This window comes from Desmodus rotundus, chromosome 3 (assembly GCF_022682495.2).
Source record: "Desmodus rotundus isolate HL8 chromosome 3, HLdesRot8A.1, whole genome shotgun sequence".
In the NCBI taxonomy this organism is placed as follows: Eukaryota; Metazoa; Chordata; class Mammalia; order Chiroptera; family Phyllostomidae; genus Desmodus; species Desmodus rotundus.
Genome location: NC_071389.1, coordinates 56,372,124 through 56,395,352, shown reverse-complemented (window position 1 = coordinate 56,395,352; position 23,229 = coordinate 56,372,124). Strand labels below are relative to the sequence as shown.

The following is a 23,229-nucleotide window of genomic DNA, read 5'->3' as shown; positions in this document are numbered from 1 at the left end:
GACCCTCCCATGGACATCTGCATTTTAATCATATTGGTTGCTTCACAGCTTCTGAAAGGTTCTGTGTGCCTTCCCACCTCAGTACCTCTGCACTAAAACCCTCCCTGTGTCCTCTCACTAGCCATCCCTTTTTTTCAGTTAATTCCTGTATGAGTTCAGTTATCAATTCAAACAATGCTTCTTGAGGGAGGTCCTCCCTGGCTTGGCTCATGGTTCAATAACATCTTTTTGCCTACATAGAAGCCCATTATTTTCATTTGGAATACTTTCCTCTATGTAAAATGACATGTGTCGGTGTCAATAACTAATTAATGATTGATTCATAGCTGTCTGATCCAGGAGACTGTAAGTGCTATGAGAGTAAAACCTACGGAATTTATCACACTATACTATCTTTAAGCTTTATCAGGTAATGATCACTAAAGCGATATTGTTGGATGAATACATAAATGACACAAGCATAACAGTTCGTCAAAAGTGTCGATTCCTTTCCCCAAAAGGAAATTAAAGAAAGAAACTATGATATGGAAATGAGATTGTTTCCAGAAGACTCCACAGGAAAGATAACACGTGAAGCATTCATTATAGCCTATCACTTTTACTTATCTCTTTTCTGCTTAGGGTGATTGCTCTGTCTATCTATCATCTATCTATCTATCTATCTAACTATCCATCATCATCATCTACCTATTATCTCTCTATCTATCACCTTTCTATCTATTTATCTATGGCAAGCTTTCACTAGGAATTTAATTGGCATTTTATGTTTAACTGAATAAAATAAGGTCCTGGTCAAATAATGGCAGAGGTTTTCGAAAGCAATACTATTGGGGCGAAAGCCACCACGGCTGTGCCCTGGATTTCTGTGCACTGGGTTTCCAACACGCGCATGAAGGTAATGGTGCCAGCTCTACACATACAGCTACACTTTTAAAAAGACATGAAAATTAAAGAATAAAAGCATCCTTTTAAATTCAAAAGGAGAAAAATTTTAATAACTTAGGGGAACAATCATGTCTGTTCTTGCACTTTCATCTTTTAAATTGGTAATAACTTTAGATACAATTTAAATTTGTGCAATGTTTATCTTTGTTTCAGAGTAAATCAAATGCTTTATATATATGTATAAAATTAGTTCATTCTTACTAACCTCTTCCTTCATTTGTTACAGCATGTATATACAAGGAACATTTTTCATGGCTTATGTTATCAAAAAAGATTTTATGACTGAATGTTCATTATTATATGAAATTGACAAATTGCTGTTAATACTCTTCACATACAGTCTTTCTCCTTCACCTTTGCTCCTTTTCTATTATCTTTCTATGACTTATAACCATCTAGAGTTAAAAACAACTATAAAAATAAGCCCATAACATTCACTTACACCCATGAAGGTCATTTTATCCTTCAATTTTATATATTTCTAGTTCTCTCCACCTTTTTATACTGTTTTTATCCTGTAAACTATTCTTTTAAATACTGAAAAAATCAGCTATTAAAATATTCCTAATGGAAACACTTTAAAATATGAAGTGTAAATATTTTTAATGCTTATGACTAAATATTAGATTGAGATTTCAGCCATAATAAAATAGAGCCATAATAAAGTAAAAATTTATCTATTACCTCAGCAGATGTGGGAAGATGTGAGGCCATTTATGTATTTGAATGCAAGGTGATGCTTACACCATATTGGATGGGATAGGGTCTGGAAGGAGAGATGAGAAACTGCTGATTATCTTTCATATTTGAACACATGTGAAAGTTGGAATGGTCACTACATATAACTATTTAAGTGTTTATTCTGCTAACATTATTTTAGAGGAAAGTCCTGATAGAGGAAAAAGATCTTCTATTCTCTATTGTGAACATACTGTCTGAAATAAATTATATACATATATAATTTTTAAAAATTAATCAAGTTAATAATTGAATTCTCTTTTACATAGACCACTAAGTACACCTGGGGTTTGGATATAATATCTTTCATCTTTTTACTCATTCAACAAACGTATACTGAACATTTTTTATATGACAGATATTGTTGAAGGCCTTGGGAAAAAGTCCTTACCTTTAACGATCTTGGGTGCTAGACCAAGAGTCAGCAGTGGCCACAACCTGTTTTGTAAATAAAATTTTATTGAGATACAGTCACATTATTAATTTGCATATTGCCTAAGGCTGCTTTAATGGTATGTCAGAGTTGAGTAGTGTGATAGAGACCATGTGGTTTAGGATAGTAAAACCTAAGCTATTTACTGTCTAGCCCTTTTCAGAAAAAGTTTACTGATCCTTGTTCTACATGAGAGTAATATAAGAAAAGATAACTATCCTCTTCCATAAAATATCCTAGTATAATGTATTGAATTCTTATATTTTGGTATCTGGTTATTTTTTCTATGGATTGCCCTTTGATATATAGTTACTTCTTCCTTTGCTATAAAATTTTGAAGATAGCCGCATTTTTTCACCTGGAAATGTCCATTCTACCCTAGAGGAGTTTCAAAAACCATGAAAAATGGTTTACATGAGTGATAAATACTTGACCTATTGTTGAATTATATCTATATAAGTATTTATTTTGCTGACATTATTTTAGAGGAATGTCCCACACATATTTAGACATGTTTCTATTGAGAAGAGATTGTCTAAAATAAAGACTGAAAGATATAAGTTCTGATATTTTAAGGTGCTGTTTACAAGTCCAATGAGATTATAATAAAGTAATTTTTATCCAATTGTTGAATGTTTTGTGTGTGTGTATATATACATACATATATATGTATGTGTATATATATATAGTTCAGCATTTCAAATATTTGAGACAATTTGGAGTGATGTTTGTTGAGCATATACTGAGCACTAGTCTAAGTATTTTACATTAATTATGTAATTTAATATACCAAAAACCCTATGAGATAAGGATTAATATTATCCATATGTTACAGATAAGGAGAGTGAAGTACAAGGAATTAAATAAGTCACCCAAATAGTAAGGGTCAGAGCTGGAATTTGAACAAAGAAGTGTGGTTCCAAAGTTGAATTTTATCTTTATTTTGAAGATACATCTGCTACCTTGTTCAAACTTTCAAATCATATGAGGCAATGGTCTCCAACCTTTTTGACTAAAGAGCCCATCGGTAAAAATTATGTACCTCAATAAATGTGTGATTTCATCTTGAAAAATAATGTATGTTTACTTGTTTACTACTATTGTGTACACATTACATCATACATTATACAGGGTAGGGCAAAAGTAGGTTTACAGTTGTGAGTACACAGATTTTATTCTTGTATTATTATTTATTAATACATGAACACAGATATTACTCTTGTATTATTATTAATTATTGTATTATTTCCATATGAATGACTATAAACCTACTTTTGCCCCAGCCTGTATATAATGTGTGTTATAAGACTCAAAAATATACTCTAAAAGAAAAGATGTAATGACAATGTTTACATATGTTCAATATAGCCCTCACTAAATATTAGTATTTATTTTTTAACAAAATACTGATTATGCTTTTAATACAGCAATACCAAGTCTAGCCCTAAGTTCAGTTTATTTAATACCTAACAGTCATCAGAGCTGAAGCTTCACAAAAATACATTAAATCTGTATTTTGGTGTGACTGTGTAGCAGATACCATACTGACTGCTCCATTCTAATGCTTGTTTCTGCAGATCTTCAACAAGGCTTCCTAACTGCACTTTCCAAAAGTGTTACTGAGAAAATATTTTTTCTTTATTTTTATTGTTGACCCCATTGCAGATGTCCCCATTTCACCTCCTTTGCCCTCCTTCCCCCAGCCCACCTTCCCTTTTGCCATACAAATTTTATATTTAAATTTATGTAGATATAAATTTAATTTAATTTTAAACATTAATTTAATTTTAATTACATAAATATACATTTATTCATGAATGTAAAGTTATATTAAACATAAATTTTATATTTAAATTTATAAAGAGAGTGCATTTACATTTGTGCCATAATATTTTCCACGTATTATTTCAGTTAACTTCATCATGAGGAACATAACTTTTCTCCAATGGTACATGGCTTTTTAAAGATCTCATCATTAAGTAGAAAACATTAAAAGAGACTTTGAAATACATGTTATAGACTTTAGAAAAATTATGCATTTACTTGAAATATATGACGTTAAATATGATTGAAAACTGTGGATCTAAATGCATACTTTAAGTAGCTCATTTAATAACTTGAATTTTTTAAATAACATGTTATGAAATCTGATTAGACCTTCATGGATTTGAATCTGGCTGATTTACATGGACTTGTAGCTTGGATGGCAAATAACTTACTCTAGGACTAGGAAAAAATGTCAGTTCTGTCACTTTCTGATTTGAATACTCTTTATCAGCACTAATTTTAAGCCACAGTGCACTTGGAGGCATCTTGGGTCTTCTTTTTGCCTTGTATGGCATTTGTGACTCTATTTGCCATGTTAAACGCCAGAGTATGGTATCATCTTTAGGTAGTAAACCTTAATGTCTTCCTTAGAAAAATATCAGTGGGAATTTTAATATGTTCTTCCTGTGCCCCAGTAGATGACTTTGGCATTGCACTTTGGAGATTACTAACAGGAACCCAGTAACCAAATTCAAAATCTAAGGGATAGAATGCTGTTGTTTACTAGGACAGGAAGAATTGCCACCTTCCTAGACCCTTTGACCTCAGAGAACAGGGAGGACAGGTACCTCCACCGAGGTCACTGGCATAACCTACTAACTCCTGTTCAGTGCTAACAAGGCCTTCCTCACTCGTATCCCAAGTTCAAAGGACACTAATGCCAATTAACTAACCATATCACTACTCATTAATGTTTTACTTTTAACCATTTCTACAATGAAGTAACTGTTAGCAGTTAATTTAAATGCATAAACAAATTTTTGAAATTTTAGATGTCAATTTAACTTCTCTTTATTGATCCTTCATTTTTAGTTTGGAAGTTTTGTAAAGTTCTTAGTTTTGTAAACTCTAGAACTTGTCTAGTAGGTCTGAATCTTGACTTGGCTACTTCCTAACCGTGTCACCTTGGGCAAGTTATTTTATCTCTCTGTGACCCTGTTGTCATAAATATTAAATAAATGTATTGATAATGGTAATATTAAGAGGAATACTTACCTCACAAAGTTGGTGTGAGGATTAAATGAATTCATAAAATACAGAAGGCTTGCAATAGCGTCTGGCACATAGAAAATACTATTTTATTCCAGAACCGCTACCCAGCCAGTGTATACCCCAGCACTCGATGCAGATAGAGGTACCCCGTTGTCTTCTAAAGGGTAAACCTCAAGGTACCAGTGAAGTATCCTAAACACTGTTAGTATCCCAGAGTTATCTATGAAGGGTAGTCTTCTCTTATGACATTTAGAACCTACTTAACTAGATTTACATTTTCAGGTTGTTTCACGTGCTTCCATGTTTCATTTTACTCTTACCATATATTTCTTCAGATAATTATAGACAATTGTACACTTCACTCCCATTTCTTTGTGGTCTACTGTCCCGAGTCTGGTGTTAATAATCTGAGCAGAGGAGACTCTCTTAGCTCTGCAGGTGTTCCCAAGGCTGCTAAACCCTGAGGGCAGGGGATGTTAACAAGATGAGGCTTATGATGTTAGGAGAGAAGTATTTCCTAGCAGTGTCATGGAGATACCCACAGGGAAAGAAGGTATTCTACTCTACAGTTCTGACAAGAGGTCAACGATTACCGTGGCATTATAGCTTCTGTTATTTTTCACTGAACTTATACTAACACAATTTCACATTGAACCTTTAAAAATTGTATGTATAATTACTGCTTAATTAACAAAGGCTTTTAGCAAGCGCCAGCCCATCGCTTCCTGGCACAGCTTCACCATGCACACCGAGGCAGAGGAGTTCTGTCAAGCCTGGGCGTATTCTTTACTCAGACCTTTTATATGTGATTTCATCTGCTATATGTACTTTCATTTGCTCAGGCTCAGCCCATACGCACGTGTTTCACAACAGTTGCCACACCTGAAAATTTACCCCTTCTGCCTTTGAGAGCTCTTTTCAAATAGTTATGGATCAGCCTACCTGGCGAAGGTGATGTCCTTGGGATTTTCTACTAAGAAGCCAGTGTCCTCAGATAATTTGTTGTTTACCTGAAATTCAGTTTGACTGGGCTGAATAAATACATCCTGTATTTTTATTTACTAATCGGACAACCCTCTGAGCAGGGCCTGAAAAGGTAGGAATTATAGGCAAGAACATTAACAGATGGCTTGAAAGTACAAACTGCCATTTATGATTTCCTGGGAAGGACGTCATTTACTAATTATAATTTGTCTGAATCTTTTTCTTTTAAGAAACCTAGAAGCAGAATCCACAAATACTAAAGAAGTGTTTTATAAAATTGACTACTCACCAAATATCGAGAACATTAATAATAAATGAGTTATTGATAAATTAGTGTTTATTTAAACAATCTTAAATTTTTATTCAAAAAAATAAGAAACACTATAATTATAGGGTATTTCACACATATGTTTAACCCTGCATTAGTTTTCTATTACTGTCATTAAATACTACAAACTTAGTTGCTTAAACAACACAAATCTATTATCTCACAATTCTGTAGGGCAGAAGCCTGGCCACAGTGTGGCTCAGCTGGTTCCTGTGTTTGCAGTCTCATTTCAGTAAAACCAAAGCATCAGCCATTCAGGTGGCAGAGGGAAAATTTATTGTCATGCTTATTCTGGTCATTTGCCAAATTCAGTTTCATGCAGTTGATTTTCTTGCTGGCTATTGGATAGGGGTCAGTCTTAATTTGTAGAGGTCTCCCACATTTCTTGACTTGGGGCCCATTTTGTCTTCAATTGTCTCTGCCCTCCGCTTCTGGCTCATCTCTCCCACCTTCTTTTCTGCTACATCTCACCGAACCTCTTCTGCCTTCCTCTAAGTGCTCACAGGTTCACACTGGGCCCAACAGAATGATGCAGAATGACTTCTTTATCTTAAAGTCCACAACCTTAAATTTATCTGCAAAATTCCTTTTGCCATTTTCACAAGTTCCAGACATTAAGGTGTGAAAATTTGGGTAAGGGGAGACATTATTCTGCTTATCACATACTTCAAGGTTATGTGATTAGCACTGTAGCTAAGCATTTACTGAGACGACTTTAATTGGGAAATAATAAAAAAAAAGTAAGACAGAAGACAAAACTCCAACTACTTGATTCCAATCTACCTAGCAGGCAATTTTTTCTTTAATTAAAAGATTTTTTTCATTTTATTTTAAAGCTTAAATTGAAAACTACTTAGTTATCGCTGCAGGGGTTGAGGCATGAGAACGAGTTGATGTTGTATTATGACCCCTCAATAGGCCAGAAAAAACCCACCTTTCCTCCTTTGCAGGAGATTTGTCCTCAGCCAGTTCATTCAAACGCAGTAAAACTACGTGAAGAGACACAGTAGTTGCGATCATGACACATTCTGAAATGAACCAGATTCGGTTTGATATACATAAAAAATTAAAGCCTGGGTCTCAAAGTGCTGTAAGAGAACTTTCCTCATTTTTCCCGGTGAGATCTGACATCAGCGTAGAGATGACTTCATCAATTATTGAGGAAAAGACTAAGAAGAGAAAAATGACTGATTGGGACGCTTCGTTTTGAAATCTGAATGTGAAGCCCTTGCCTTGAATGTACCTGTAGGTTTAAATCTTTCAGAATTAGCTCCCACTTTCTCCCCAGCTCATCTATTTAAGATTTTTTGTTTTTTTTTTTAAAGGCACTTAAAAATTTGTATTGCACTCTGTCAAACATCAGAACCTGTGTGCCAAACTTTAAAGTAACTATATATGTCACTGAAGTTAAGGCACAGATCTCTGTATAGGTAAATATCCCTTAAGATGAAGCAAGGGAAATGATTTTAAATTTAAAATATTACTTTTTCTCAAGGGTTAAGTTTTCACGACATTGAATGACTTTTCTTCAGTTATTTTTATTCTCCTCTGTATTCGAAAGTGCAGCAATGAATTCAGACTTCTTGTTTGTCATCTTATGTCCTTGTCTTGTTTATTCCTAGAAAAGTTTATGGACTCCTAGTTAACAAGCTAAAAGTCTTTTTCAAAAATTGAGACAAAAATGATTATGAATGACTTTGTTCATTTGCAAGTCATTAATTAGCTCCTGTGCTTTTATGGCACTAACATCTAGAGATAAATAATGAAGGAATCATAATTAATAAAACCAACACATGTAGGTAAACACTAATGAGCAAAAGTGTGAGTAATTTTAAAGACACCATTTTCTTAAGGTTAATGTTAATGATTTTCCAATATTTTAAAAAATTACACATTCAAGTCAGTTATCATTGATGTATCAATCATGTAACCATTGCCTGTAAGCACAGTGCTATTTGCAAATTTCCAACTAGTTAAACTAAACTGCAGATATTTCTCTAGCCTCAGTCATCACTTCACATTATTTAATATTTGTGAACTATTCCTTATTATCAGAAATACTTTTTTAATTCTCAATAATTTTGAGCTTTTGTTTTTATCTCATCTCGGACCATTCATACTTACTTCATAAAACACTCCCTCCCGAAGGATACTATTCCATACGATGCAAAATGCAGTTTCCACTAATCTCCACCTCTAAGTAAGTAAGATCATGTGCATTTAGGTGATATTAATTCTTTACCTACAGTTTTTTTTACTCTGTTAGAAAAAGGATGTAAACTACCTTATATACTTATGGATAAAGAGATGACAGGCAGTGAAAAAGAAGCAAATGTAGATTTTTTTCAATTACCCCAAATTTACTGAATATTATAACTTGACGTTAAATTTGGCTCTGAGTTTTTTTTAAAGAAAAACACTACTCTGACATTTGTTAAAATGGTGATGAGGACTTTACCTGGGACTCTGTGGTGGGTGTCAACACTATCACAATAGGAGCGAGAGATTTGGTTCCGCTTTGAATACAATAAAGACTTCTGGGGATCATAGCCAAGGAACAGGCTGTGTGTTGGGGTCGGGAGGGGGTAGTTGGAGGCTGGTGGATGGAAAATTACTGAGAGGCGACGTCAAGGTTAGGGGGAGTTCTTGCTCTTCTCACTTTAACAAGATTCTTCCTGAAGGGCAGGCCAGGATGATCAGATAGCAAGGCTGGGAGGTGAGGAATTTGATTAGATATCAAAAGTAGGAGGACCCTCTCTAAGCTGACTTAGCAAAATTCTTGCTAAAACTGAACTCTGCAAGGATGAACACTGAAGCCCAAGGTTGAGGCCTAGAAGAAAGCTCAGAGGAACCTTACTAACTTTTAGTAGAGGAAAGTCTGTGTTGGTTTTCCAGTGATGAAGGCAAGGGAAGAACACGTTGGTGTATAGAATCTGCATTGTTCAACATTATAAAACATACCACCATTCTCTACATTTCCATGGAATTGATCTAGGTCTGTTTATCATTCGGGTTTTAGATTTTCATAAAAGTACACTGGGAGGTGCTATGTGGACAAGCAGCATTTAAGCACAGGTGGTAAGGGAATGAGCTGTGGGAGTATCTGAGGGCCCAGCAAGCACAATCACCCTCAAGGCATGCCTGGTGTGCGGGAGGGAGGGCAGGGAATCCCATGTGAGTAGAATGAAGTGATCAGAGAACAGAGCAGGGTGTGAGGGAAGACATATATCATTTCAGACCCTAGCGGCCATTGTGAGATCTTCAGTTCTAACTCTGACAAAGGAAGCCACTGGAAGGTTCTGAACAGAGAAATGGTCTGACTTACATTTTAAAGATATCCTTCTGACTGCTGGAATGAGAATGGATTGCAGGAAGGCAAGTCAGAAGAAGGAGGACTGATTAAGAGGCTTTTCTAACAGCCCAGGGGAGGCATGATGGTGGCCTCTTCCAGGATAGAAGCTGTGAAGACCGTGAGTGGTAAAGACATTCTGAACATATTCTGAAAGTACATGTGAAGGGTTTGCTGACAGATATGCCTGATCTGCAAGAAGGATGAAATAACTTTTTTTTCAGATACACAAGATTACAGCAAAAATATGTTCTTTGAGGGAAGAATAGTAATTTAGGTTTTAACATATTTTTAAAATATATTTTATTGATTATACTATTGCAATGGCCTCAATTTTTCCCCCTTTGTACCCCTCTGCTCGGTAACCCCTTCCCTCCAGCAATCCCCACCTTAGTTTATTTATATCTATGGGCTGTGCATATAAGTTCTTTGGCTTCTCTATTTCCTATACTATTCTTGACATCCCCCTGTCTATTTTGTACCTACCATTTATGCTTCTTATTCCCTGAACCTTTCCCTCCATTCTCCTCTTCCCCCTCCCAGCTGGCAACCCTCCAAATGATCTCCATATCTATGATGCTTTTCCTGTTCTAGTTGTTTGCTTAGTTTGTTTTTTCAGATTTAGTTGTTGGTAGTTGTGAATTTGCTGCCCTTTTAATGTTCATAGTATTGATCTTCTTCTTTTTCTTAAATAAGTCCCTTTAACATTTCATGTAATAATGGCTTGGTGATGATGAACTCCTTTAATTTTACCTTGTCTGGGAAATGCTTTATCTGCCCTTCCATTCTAGATGATAGTTTTGCTGGATAGAGTGATCTAGGTTGTAGGTCCCTGTTTTTCATCACTTTGATTACTTTTTGCTAGTCCATTCTTGTCTGCAAAGTTTCTTTTGAGAAATCAGTTGATAGTCTTATGGGCACTCCTTTATAGGTAACTGTCTCTTTTTCCCTTGCTGCTTTTAAGATTGTCTCTCTATCTTTAACCTTTGACATTTTAATTATGATGTGTCTTGGTCCTCTTTGGGTCCAAGTTGTTTGCGATTCTCTGTGCTTCCTGGACCTGTATGTCTATTTCCTTTGCCAAATTAGGAAAGGTTTTCTTCATTATTCTTTCAAGTAAGTTTTCAATTTCTTGCCCTTCCTCTTCTCCTTCTGGCACCCTATGATTCAGATGTTGGTATATTTAAAGTTGTCCCAGAGATTCCTAAGCCTATTGTCATTTTTTTGGATTTTTTTTTTCTTACTCCTGTCCTGACTGAATGCTTTTTCCTTCCTTGTGTTCCAATTTTTTATTCTTGGCTTCATCATCTCCACTGTTGGTACCCTGTAGATTTTTCTTTATTTCACTTAATGTAACCTTCATTTCTTCCCATATGTTGTCGCAAGGAGTTCTTTGAGCATCCTGAGCACCAGTGTTGTGAACGCTGCATCTGACCGGTTGGCTGTCTCCATTTCACTCCGTTCTTTTTCTGGAGATTTGTTCTGTTCTTTCATTTGGGCCATATTTCTTGGTCTTCTCAATTCAGCAGCCTCCCTGTGTTTGTTTCTGTGTATTAGGTAGAGCTGCTTTCACTCCCCGTATTAGAAAAGTCACCTGTAAATTGGGTGGGGTGGAGCCTTAGGTAATTGCCAGGGTAGGGCACCCACTTCATTATTTTGTGGCTCTGTGTGGAGGGAGAGCTCGGAGAGGGAACAATGCTGCTGCCTGGCTTCTGGAGGTTTGCCCAGCACTTGCCTCATTTCCAGTCATTTCACTCACTTTGCATATGAGACTGGTACCCTTCCAGCTGTTGCCCTGGTGGTGAGTCCTGAGTGGGTGGGTTTGCGTATGTTCTAAGCCCATGCGGGCCCTTAAAACAGACTCTCCTAAAAATCTGGCAGTTTCTTCCACCTCCTCAACGCCCATTGGTTTTTGCAGTCAGAAGTTACAGAGAGCTATCTTCCCAGTGCTGAAATCCTAGGCTCTGCAATCTGGCCTGGGGCTAGGATCACTGCTCCCAAGGTATCCCTCCTGATTTTTATCCACTGCACGTGAGTGTGGGACCACCAGTTCCACCACCACCACCATCACCATTGCCTCTCCACACCACACTGCATCTCTATGCCTCTCCGTCTGTCTCTTCAATTCTGCCCCTTCTACCCACCTAGGTGAATGTGGTTTCTTTAAATTCTTGGTTTTTGGACTTCCATACAGCTCAATTTTCTGCCAGTTCTGATTGTTATTTGTCCTAAGATATAGTTATAATTCTCTCTGTGGTTGTGAGAAGAGGTGAAGCATGTCTACCCATGTCTCCATCTTGACCAGAAGTCTAGTTTTTGACATTTTTAATTCAGGATGCCTATTAGATTTCCAAGTGGAAAGGTCAGATAGGACCTAAGAATAGTGTTTTGAGTTATAAGATCTGATCACCTGGGAAATCAGTGTATGTAGGTAAATCCAATGACCAAGATCCAGAGTAGTCATTTATTTTCACTGAGTTGCCATTATTCTATCCTGTTCATTTAAGATTGGCTTAGAAATCATATGCTAGGCCCTTTTCACCTTGTTATTTTACTTTATTATGCAAATAATTGCATGGCACTTATTGAATAGTATTGTACTTTCCGGTGGACTTGTTATCTTCTCCATTATACTGTAAGTTCCTTGAGGAAAGACCTATAGTACTTTTCCTATGATTGCTGACTAAAAGAATAAATAAAAACCCTTTGCATTGAAGATAAAATCTGAGTCCTATCTCTGTCTACCTCCCCTGCTTCACATTATGCTACTCTTCCCTGTGTTTACTACACCCCGAGCACCTCATGACTTTTTTCTATGCCATTTCCTTAATAGAATGCCTTTCTGCCTTCATTGTTGATCTGCTAATGCATTATAATTTATCAGGTACTGGCTTAGCTGCTAAATCTTAAGAGAAGTACTCCCAAACCTTTGTTCTAAGCAACCCCCATTTTGTCTCTCCTGATAGTCTAAATTTGTGACTTACTACCATTTATCACAATTTGTAACTTTATAAGTATTTGTATGATTATCTGTTTACTATCCATCTTCTTAGTAAGTTTGTGAAAACAAATGGCAGTGGATGCTGTGTTCATTAATATGTACCAGCCCAACTACTGTACCAGCCTCTTAATAGACCCTTTATAAATGCATATTGAAAGTTCTATATATTTATATTATTATCAATGATTGTGGATAACACAAACAATATGTGGTTATTTTCATTACATAAAACTATAACACCTATTGATAAAACTGTTTAATCTGTTTTCTCTTACAATTAGGAAAGTGAGTTTACAGAATAGGAATTCATCCCTTCGTTGTCCAACAGCACTTGGTTTTTATAAGTATGTAAACTGTTTCCCTTTTGTACAAGAAAAAAGTACTTTTCAGAACAGGTTAACCCATAGGGAATGTTCCATTTCTACCCTTCACTATTTTACCATATGATGTAGAAGAACATGTCAACAATGTATATGCATTTCTGAGAAATCAAAGCAGTATGAGCAACTATTTTTCAAATCTATTTTGTCAAAAACAGAATTTTCAGAAACTGTATTTAATAAGTATTATGAATTACTTATGTAGATAAATGATACATTAGGGAACAATTTATCATTTAAGGTTGTTTTATCTTGTAACTCTTCCTTTGTTATGACAACAAGTTCAATACAAATGTCTTATAAAACTTATTTGAAGATTTTCAAGCCAATAATGTTTTGAGTATATTATTTATACTAACCAATTTTTAATACATTTTATTATTTAACTAATGTATATGTTTATAAAACTAAATACAGTGGTTGTTTCCAAATTTATTTTAAGAAGCGTAGCTATAGAAACCTAGAAACTACTATGCCTCCTTTTTCATAAATCATAAAGACTTTTTATAAAATTAAATATTAAATTGTCATTTCAGTTAGTTATTTGAGCATACGATAAGGTGGAACTGTTAACTAAATCAATTTAAATATACTGTATCTGCTCTCAGCAGTTGCTAAAGATTTTTCTTTGTATGGAAGCATAAAGGTAATTAGAATTAATTAATCATATAATTAGAAGTAATAAACATTTGGAAGAAGGAAGAAGGGACTGAAACCTTACTTTTCCTCTCAAGGATTTCTCCATGGAGAAGTGACAACATAAGAAGGTTGCAGGTTCAGTGAGGGCATCGTAAGAGAGGCAGCTAATCGATGTTTCTCTCTCATGTCAATGTTTCTCTCACTCCCTTCTCTCTCTGAAATCAGTAAGCATATTCTCAGCTGATTTATGCACTTAAAAAAGGTGCAAATTCTGTGTATCCTTTTTAGCTCATATTAGAAAATATAGATATTATAATGATAAATGTTGATCAATAAAATGTACATATTCCTTCAAATAAACATTTAATTGATTAATATTTTAAAGTTTCTGGTTATATTTTGCTTGCTTGTTTGTTATGTTGATGAGGTTCCAGTTAACGGTGAGATCATATGGTATTTGTCCCTCACCGCCTGGCTTACTTCACTTAACAAAATGTAACCAGAGACAGTATCCAGAGGGCAGGTGGGAAGGGATAATGGGGGTAAGGGTTTTCAGGAACAACTATAAAGGACACGTGGACAAAACCAAGGTGGGGTTTGGAATCAGGGGAGGGAGGTGGGATGGCTTCGGTGGGCGGGGGAGACTGGTGGAAGGTAAATGCAGACAACTGTGATTGAACAATAAAATAATTTAAAAAAATAAAAAAATATTTTAAAGTTTCTGTAGTTAAATCTAGGAAAAGGAAATCTCAGCATAAATATTAGGAGAGCTAGCTAGATGAACTATATAAAAGAAAGTGCATTCAAAATGTTTCTAGCAATAAAAATTGAGGGTGTTTTATTGAGTTTTTTAATTTCCTTTTAAATTTTCTGTTTCAGTTTATATTTTTAAAGGATTGACAGAATTATCACTAACAGTGCTCCTTAAAGAAATGAAACACATTTTATGAACAAATATTTGATTCCTCAAGTGTTCATAAAGATTTAAAACCAAAATTTAATATGTAGACTGATCATAGCATTGGCAGCAGGTGATATCAATCTATAGATGTGATCATTAAATCTGAAGAATTTTCTTGAAGAGTTCGCTTAATACAGTCTGCCAAATTGAACTACCAGGGGTACCCCAAATGCGGAGTGATACTGGAAAGATAAACCGCAGATCTGTTTTCCTAAGTATACCAGAGTGTGTGTGCTTTGAAATATACATTAGATGGTGGGGGAGGGGGGTGGGTTTGGCTGGGGTGGGGTGGAGGGATGGGGAGAAAATGCAGACAACTATAATTGAATAACAATAAAAATAAATTAATTAATTTTATAAATAAATAAATAAATAAAAAGAAAGAAATATATATTAGAATGCTGTGATTTTCTGGTTTCTGTTAATTTGAAACCTTTGCTATTTGTTTATTTTTATATATATATAATTTACTATAAAAAGTATCTCTTGTTTGAAATGAGTTTATTTTCTCAGGTTAATCTCTTGGCTTTTGGATTTATCATATACAAAGTTTTTCGTCACACTGCAGGGTTGAAGCCAGAAGTTAGTTGCTATGAAAACATAAGGTAAATGTTTCTCATGTCTACTTTCTTTAGAAATTAAAAGCTTTAGAAACTTAAAATATAAGTAAGTTTTGGAAAGACAAATTTTAATGATTTTTATACTTTCCTCCTGCATTATTAAAATAGTTATGTTAAATGGCATTTTGTATAATTAATAAGCCTACAATCACCACAGATCAAATAGTGAGTAAAACAATCTTTTTAAGCATAGTCCTCTTTGAAAGAAGAAATGATGACCATTTTAAGCAAAAGTGGACCTTAGTGATTTTCTTTTGCAAAATATTTCTCAAAGCTTCATAGCTATGCTTCTTTCTTGCATTTCTTAATTTGCTTACTGCCATGATTTTTCCTTGAAGGCCCTGTCTTTAGAACTGATTTATTGAGACCTTGAAAACAGTTTGTCTAGGAAAAACCGAAGTGTACTGTGAGGAACATGAGACACAACTGATGCTGGGTTACTTGGGAACTCTCCGGTAGTTTCAATACCTTGCACAAGGGTTATAGTGAGGATTTAGCAAATGTTTGCTTGATTACTTTCTTTTACTTCTCACCATTCATAGTTTCGTGCAGTGTGCTGGTTTTAATAAAGTTAAAAGTGACTCATTTTCTGAAGTACAGTGCTAAACCAAAAATGAATGAGAAAATAATCAGTAGTTGCCTCATTCTTAAAGCGGTATCCTCAGGGAGCAAGGTTGAATGGTTTTACCAAAAGTCACCGAAAATAAGCTGAAAATAGGTAAGAGTATGTGCATGTATTATTTTTTAATTTTTAAGAGATCAGTATTCCAACATGAATTTATTTGGAAGTAACAGAATTGCACAAGCAAAAAAGAAAGTCTAGTTTTATATCCCACACTTTCTTCTGTACAAAACCTGAAAAAAAACAGAAGTTTTCTTCGACGTCAGACATACGTGCTGACCACAGTTCACATGGTATACTTCTCAAGGTTTCTTAAAGAAAATATTTCCTAACAGATATATGTCTTACCTTTGGCAATTACTGCAACATCAGATTTTAAATCAAAGCATATACACTGCAGTACACCAGATAAAAAATTTGTTAAGATTAAGAAAACTCCTTGACAAATAGTGTATTTAATAATGCCGCCTTGATTTTGGAAGCCCGTCTCTGCCCCGGCGCAGCGGCAAACCCTAAGGGCTGTCCCACAGGACTGTGCAGACCGTGTCAGTTTCAAAGTTGTTGGTCTTTGCAAAAGATTTGTGGGTTATACCAAAAACTCATTTCCCACATAATCTGAGAAATTTGGGGATGTGCTGAGTATGTGTAACGTTCTTACCTGGAATATTTCGAATACGATCCAGGTCCTGCGCCAGAGGAGCCCTGGCGCTTCTGTTCCTTCTGGGCACCACCTGGATCTTTGGGGTTCTCCACGTGGTGCACGCCTCGGTGGTGACGGCGTACCTCTTCACCATCAGCAATGCCTTCCAAGGGATGTTCATTTTCTTATTCCTGTGTGTTTTGTCAAGAAAGGTATGCGATTCGTTATTTTGGTCAACTCTATAGTATCTTCACGTAGCATCGGTTACCAAGTTGATAAAAATTCTCATAGATTCATGACTTGAATCTTTATTGCCTAAATGTAGTACATTTTAGTATCAAAATAATCAGAGCACCTAGCTGTTCTTAGGAAATTATGCTTTTTAAAAACTTGCTATTAGGAATATAAATAATACCTTATATTCACTTGAGCTTTTTCTCACTATCAGAGGCAGGCCTTAATAGGTAAGAAACATAACAATTTAATGTGATTTGAAAATAACTTGATATGATTGTTGCAATTACGTTTAATATTTCTCTCTTCCCTTTTCTTTTCTTTTTGTTGTAGATCCAAGAAGAATATTACAGATTGTTCAAAAATGTCCCTTGCTGTTCTGGGTGTTTAAGATAAACAAAGGGAACCTGGATAATTACTGCTGCACAAAGATAAAAAGGCCAAGCGGTGGATGGCCGGTGTATAAAAAGTACTCAAACTGTCCAATTATTATTACTAGATAATCATATTTTAAATCAGTTTTTCTGTTTACAGTGTAGGAACAGTGTAAGAGGTAAGAGTATGTACTGTGTAAGTATAGTGTGCTTCCCTATACGACTTAGTTATGTCAAAAATCGTGTTGCAGACATTTGGAAAATAATTGGTTTTTCAGGAGTGATATCACCGCACCCAAGGAAAGATTTTCTCTCTAACACAGAAATAGATGAATGTCCTGAAGGAAACCACTGGGTTGATATTTTCTGACTCATGTTGCCTTTGAAACTACTCCCCTCTCACCTTGGTAATGAGCTCTGTTACAGAAAGTGGAACAGAAGAGAATGAAAGAGCAGCATATAAAACAGCAGAAAGGGAATGGCTGTTATAACAACAGATTGTATTTTGAGTAAACTTGTATTTTTTATAAACGAGATGAAAAATTATAGGGGTAAAATAAAGAATTGAACAAACACATCTTACTATTTCGTGAATTGTTCTGAACGTAAACTTCTACTAAAATAACCTGGACCTATATTTGTTATATCCATTTTCTTTTCTGATTTTCTAAAAATCACACAACTTCACAGAGGCAAAAACCAACATTTCTGCTCTGTTCTTAGCTTAACATTGGAATGAGGTATATGGTATTGCTAGAGGGACTGCAAATGCCTAATCAGTAACACATAAAGGTGTCAAAACCTAATAGTGTTCACGTCTGTAAATGTGGCTCATGCCTGTAAATAAAGCTAAAGTATTCTATTCTATAACCTCTCCATAGAGTGAAAAATATCATGTCTCATCATACTAGTACGAGTTCTTTATTTTTGTAATTTTAGAAATATTGTAGTTCACATTGGGATATACCCTTTTAACTTACCATTTTTAAAAGGGCACTGTAAATATGGAAGTATTCATAAAGTGAATTGCTATTTTTTCTGTTCATAAAAGTACACACTTAAAAAGTGTTATTTATAACAACAAGGAAATCACTAAGAACTGTAGCGGTCTTCACAGTGGATCTATTTTCCGACAGTTCCCCGCAATCTATTAAAGCAGATCTGCTTACACGTGTGGCTTCGTCTGTCCTCAGATCGTCTCATTAAGGTGAAGAAGCAGTGGCTAGACTTCATAAGTATGTCATTGTTCTGTACCTACCTGCAAAGTCTGCCCATACACTAAATGTTGTGATTTAATTTCTCCCGCTATTGAAATACAGTCTGTCAAATCTCTAACAAATAAAATGTTATCTAAATGAATCCTGCTACTGCTTTGCTGAGTCGTTTTCTCAAGAAAAATGTGCTACCTGCCAATATGGCTTATGCATTTTTAGAGGATTTATGATAATAACTTTTTACTGTATTTTTTGATCTCGTATATAAAGTAAACCTATGACCTACTATGGTCATTGTCACTACAGGACAGTGTTATAGGAAGGGCATATTGGAAAGTAATTTGTTTAATCACTGTATACAAAACTCAGTGTGGTGGGCAGAATAATGGCCCTCCAAAATGCCCACACCCTAATCTTTACAACCTATGACTCTTTTAGGTTGCATTGAGAGGAAAACTTAAGGTTGCTAATAAGCTGACGTTAACATGGGAAGGTTGTCGTGGATTATCTGGTTCCCAATGTAACCACAGAATTCCTTATAGGTCAAAGAAGGGGCAGAACAGGTATGCTGTCAGAAGATAGAGCCTACATCCCTTAGCTGAAGATTTCAGTCCCTCTCATATCAGCTCGCCTCCCTGGTTTTCGCTTTTGCCCTATCAAATTTCTCCAATCATACCAAACTATTTTTCCCCAAACTTACAATGGTTTACCTGTTTCCCTATTTCTGGAATGTTTTACTTGTTGTTATCTGACAAACATCTACTTATTCATAATGTATCTTCATGAAACCTTCCTTGAGTCACACAAAAAACTAATCACTTCTACCTTTGTGTCACAGGTCCATCTAGAACTTACCTATTTTAACATCTATCACGTTTTATTGCAATCATTTAGCCTGAGCTCAGGACACTCCCTTTACCAAGTTTTGTTCTTCCTTAAAGTCAGGTACCTTCTCAGGCACAATATCACTGCCTTCTGCAGCCCGGTGGCCACATGATTGATGTTATACGAGGGCATGAACCCTCGGAACAGTCTGGGTTTTGCTCTTTTACTTTACGAATTTCATAATGGAAGTCCATTTGGTGAACCGACTTTCTCAAGAACAGCCTTCTGTGCTTGCCTCTAACTGCCATGCAGTTAGGTGGAAAGAGAGGGCCCAGCAATCTCAAAATGGTGAAGTGGAGCAGGCCGAAGAATTAAGCCACCTTGAGCTTGTACTATAGCTCCAACTCAGTTTTTCAGGAAAGAACTTCTCCAGGGATTTGTAAGGAGCTTGCCAAACTATCAATAAAGTACTGCCTCGTTGTCCATCTGGCTGTTGTTCCTCATGTACCACTTCCTCATTTGAGAGTGAGTAGAGTAAATACTAGGACTCGAGCCTCGGTCTCCCCATTCACAGGATATATCACAAATCCGTTAGTAAATATATGTTTACATACTGTTCTTCATCAACAAATGGGGTGAATGGAGGTCTATAGGATCTCAAGAGATTAAATCTAAAAACAATATATTAAAGTTGGCCTCAAATGATGAAATAAATGGACACCAAAGAGCATAAAATTAATTCTCTGTGTGAAACTTGTTATTAAGACAATATAATTTCCCAATAAAAATATCTCTTGGTTGACTGACTACACTTTGGTTAGGATAAATGTTTACATAGAATATGATAATTAGAAAAAGTATAAGAAAGTCCATAAACAAATACTCTACAATCTGCATGCTAGGCAAAACTAACAAATCATACATACTAAATTGATATTTCTTCAGTCCCTTTTAATTCAATGCTAACTCCCTAAAATCAAACAATAACTCTGCATTCTTAATTTTATATATAGTCAATCTAACTTACTGTACCCACCTTTAATGCCTTACAAAATACGAGCCTTTTCTAATTATCAATATTATTCTCTAATTTCTCCAACATGAATCTTTGAGGAAAGCATGAAATATGGATTAAGTATGGCTCCAGAAAGAGTACCCATTGTTCAGATTTTCTGCTACCTAGAATGTCTTCCCCCATGCAAATTCCACCTGTCATTCAAGACCTTTCTCTGTGAAGCCTCTCTCATCAATCTGATTTTTATTAAGTGCCCCACACACTGTAAGTATAGCACTTGCAGACTGTACAAATACCAGCACTGAATTATGAAGTCACCATGCAGTGTTCAAATTTAAAACTTTTAGGTTTTAGATTACAGATATGAGAAAAAAGACCTAGAGATGGCATTTTTAAAAAAAGTCTTAAAGGTTCCTGATAGTTAATACAGATCTCACTTAATGCTCATAGTAGTGTGTGCAATTCTATCTTCATTCTTCATGTGACAAGTGCTCACACAGCTAGGAAATTGCAAAGCTAGTGTTCAGACTGGAAACCCCAGCTTTTCTGCTCTCCCATGTGACTCTGAGAAACTTGTTCAGACTCTCAGGTAAGAAGGTAAAGTGAACAGATTCATACTCAGGTTTTCTGCTTCTAAGTTCAGTGCATGTTCTACTGTTCCCTGACTATAAACTCATTTAGCATGAGGGCAATATTCTTATTTGCAATTATGTCTTTTGGGGATAAAAGAAGCATGACATATGCAATTTGAAATAAGTACATTTCATATGTTTTATGGTGAAGTGTTTTTCTTCTTTTGTTTTTGCTTGGCTGTCCTTTTCCTGCACATTTATTTCTGTCCCTCAACTCCTACCCACCTCATCAAGCAGGCAATTTGTTTTAACTACCCAGTATATATTCTTCCACATTTTTCTTCCTGTTTATATCATCATATTCAAATCATTAATATGAGATCACATTATAAAAACATCTGTTATCTGCTTTTCTCACTTGGAAGCTCACAGGTATAGCTCATTCATTCTTTTTAGTGACTGAATAATATTCCATATTGAGGATGGACCATAAATCGCACAGCTGGTATGCAATCTGAATTAATTCAGTAACATATTTAAAAACTTCTATATCTTTCATAAATAATGTTCTTCATGCAATGTGGTTTGGTTTTATTGTTGAAAATAACAAATGCCAACAGGTTTTTTTTCCCTCTGTAATAGATGGGGGGACCTTGCTGATAAGCCAAAACACCAGAACCCTTTTATCGGTATAGATCGGCTTGTTACCTCTGGTATGCATTCACCGAAAGCCATATCATGGATCAGAGATCCACAAAGCTCCTGGAGCATTTTCATTTAAGTCTAAGGGTTTGAATTATTTACCCTAGATTGAAGGCTTGAGCAAGCATTAGAATCAATAGGCAGTTTGAAAGTACAGCACATTTACTTGGTGATTCATTCAGATGTTATGCATCATAAGTTTGCACGGCAATTATCATTCATATAAAATGAAAGGGTTAGTTTAGCTGCAATGGATCTCTTCCGGTACCAATGTACCATGATTCTAATTCTGACCCCCCACTTCGAGGCATTATAAATAATAAAATCTACAAAGTATATTATAATTTATGCACAAAAATAAGGGAAAAAATAATAGGTCTCTTTCAAATATGTCCTTAAGATATGTGGTTTAATTTCCTATTGGTCTGCAATTTGCCATGTATCAGCATCCAAGGGCCAGGCTGCTCAACCTGAAAATGGTTATTTTCTTTCTTTTCCCTTAATGTATCAGAAGTGTATCTAAAAGAACCTCCAGTGTGCAGGGGGGTTAATTATCCTTTGTAAGTTCTGGTGCTAAGAACAGAGCCCTAAAAAGCACTGCTACTGCTGCCTGCTGTGAAGAAAGAACCATGTGCTGCCGCCACTGCAAATATTGTTCAAATTACCCTAAAATTCCCCTGGTTTTCTGTGCACCCTGGCTTCAGTGAGGTCATTTATTCTGTCACTTCAGCCCACTTGGCAATCATGACAACTACATCTTTCACTTAGTCTAACGCAGGAGGCTTTTCTGCAAGACCTTATGCGCCTGAGTGAGGAAAGTAATTACTGAAAACAACATTGCTTCTTGTTCAAGTGTGGCCAACTCCTCTGCATAACCACCGAAATGCTCCCAACTTCCTTTTCCACTCTGATCAATTTCTCAGATTCTCCTAAAGGAAGGTGTAAATAAACGGTCACCTCTCACATATTAGACCTTTGCTTTCAGAGAGGCAGGGCTCTTACGGATACCGCATAGACTCTGCAGTCAGATTGCCTGGGCTAAAATTCCATTTTTACCTCTAGTGAGATATATAATCTCTGGCATGTTATGGCCCTGTGCCTCAGTTTCTCATCTAAATAGGATAACAACAGTAGCTAGCTCATAATGTTGTACAAATTAAATCACTTCATGAACAGAAGAAAATTAGCGCAATGCTTACTGAGCACATAGCAATTGACATTGAAGAATTAGCTATTATTATTATGACCTGGGTGAGAAGCTATTGATTGTGCATCTATTAGGTGTCAACAATTGTTCTAGGCATGTGCTAGCATTCACTATTTGGATTTACATAACTAATAAAAAATAGACATAAATTTGTAGTATAGAGCATTGGTCCCACACTTTTTTGGCACCAGGGGCCGGTTTTTCCACGGATGACAGGGGTGTGAGTGGTGGGGTAGGAGGACGAGTTCAGGTGGAGGAGGGACCGGAGATGGAGTTCAGGCTAGCTTCCCTCGCGGCTGGGTTCCTAACAAGCCAGGGACCCTTCCTGGTTGGCAGCCCTGGGTTTAGAGACCCCTGGTATAAAAGGAGGATTTCCACATTATTGATTTATCTGCAAATTATTTCTG

The 23,229-nt window shown here is 35.8% G+C and overlaps 1 protein-coding gene across 1 annotated transcript in view; it reads left to right on the top strand.

Moving 5' to 3' along the window:
- Positions 1 to 18,646, top strand: part of ADGRL4 (adhesion G protein-coupled receptor L4) — a 111,791-nt gene extending 93,145 nt beyond the window's left edge. Inside the window, exons 14-16 of the mRNA XM_024565496.4 lie at positions 15,311 to 15,402; positions 16,723 to 16,891; positions 17,247 to 18,646. Coding sequence (XP_024421264.3) covers positions 15,311 to 15,402; positions 16,723 to 16,891; positions 17,247 to 17,309 — 324 coding nt within the window. The 3' untranslated portion in view covers positions 17,310 to 18,646. The remainder of the gene's footprint in view (positions 1 to 15,310; positions 15,403 to 16,722; positions 16,892 to 17,246) is intronic.
- Positions 18,647 to 23,229: the final 4,583 nt, after the last annotated feature.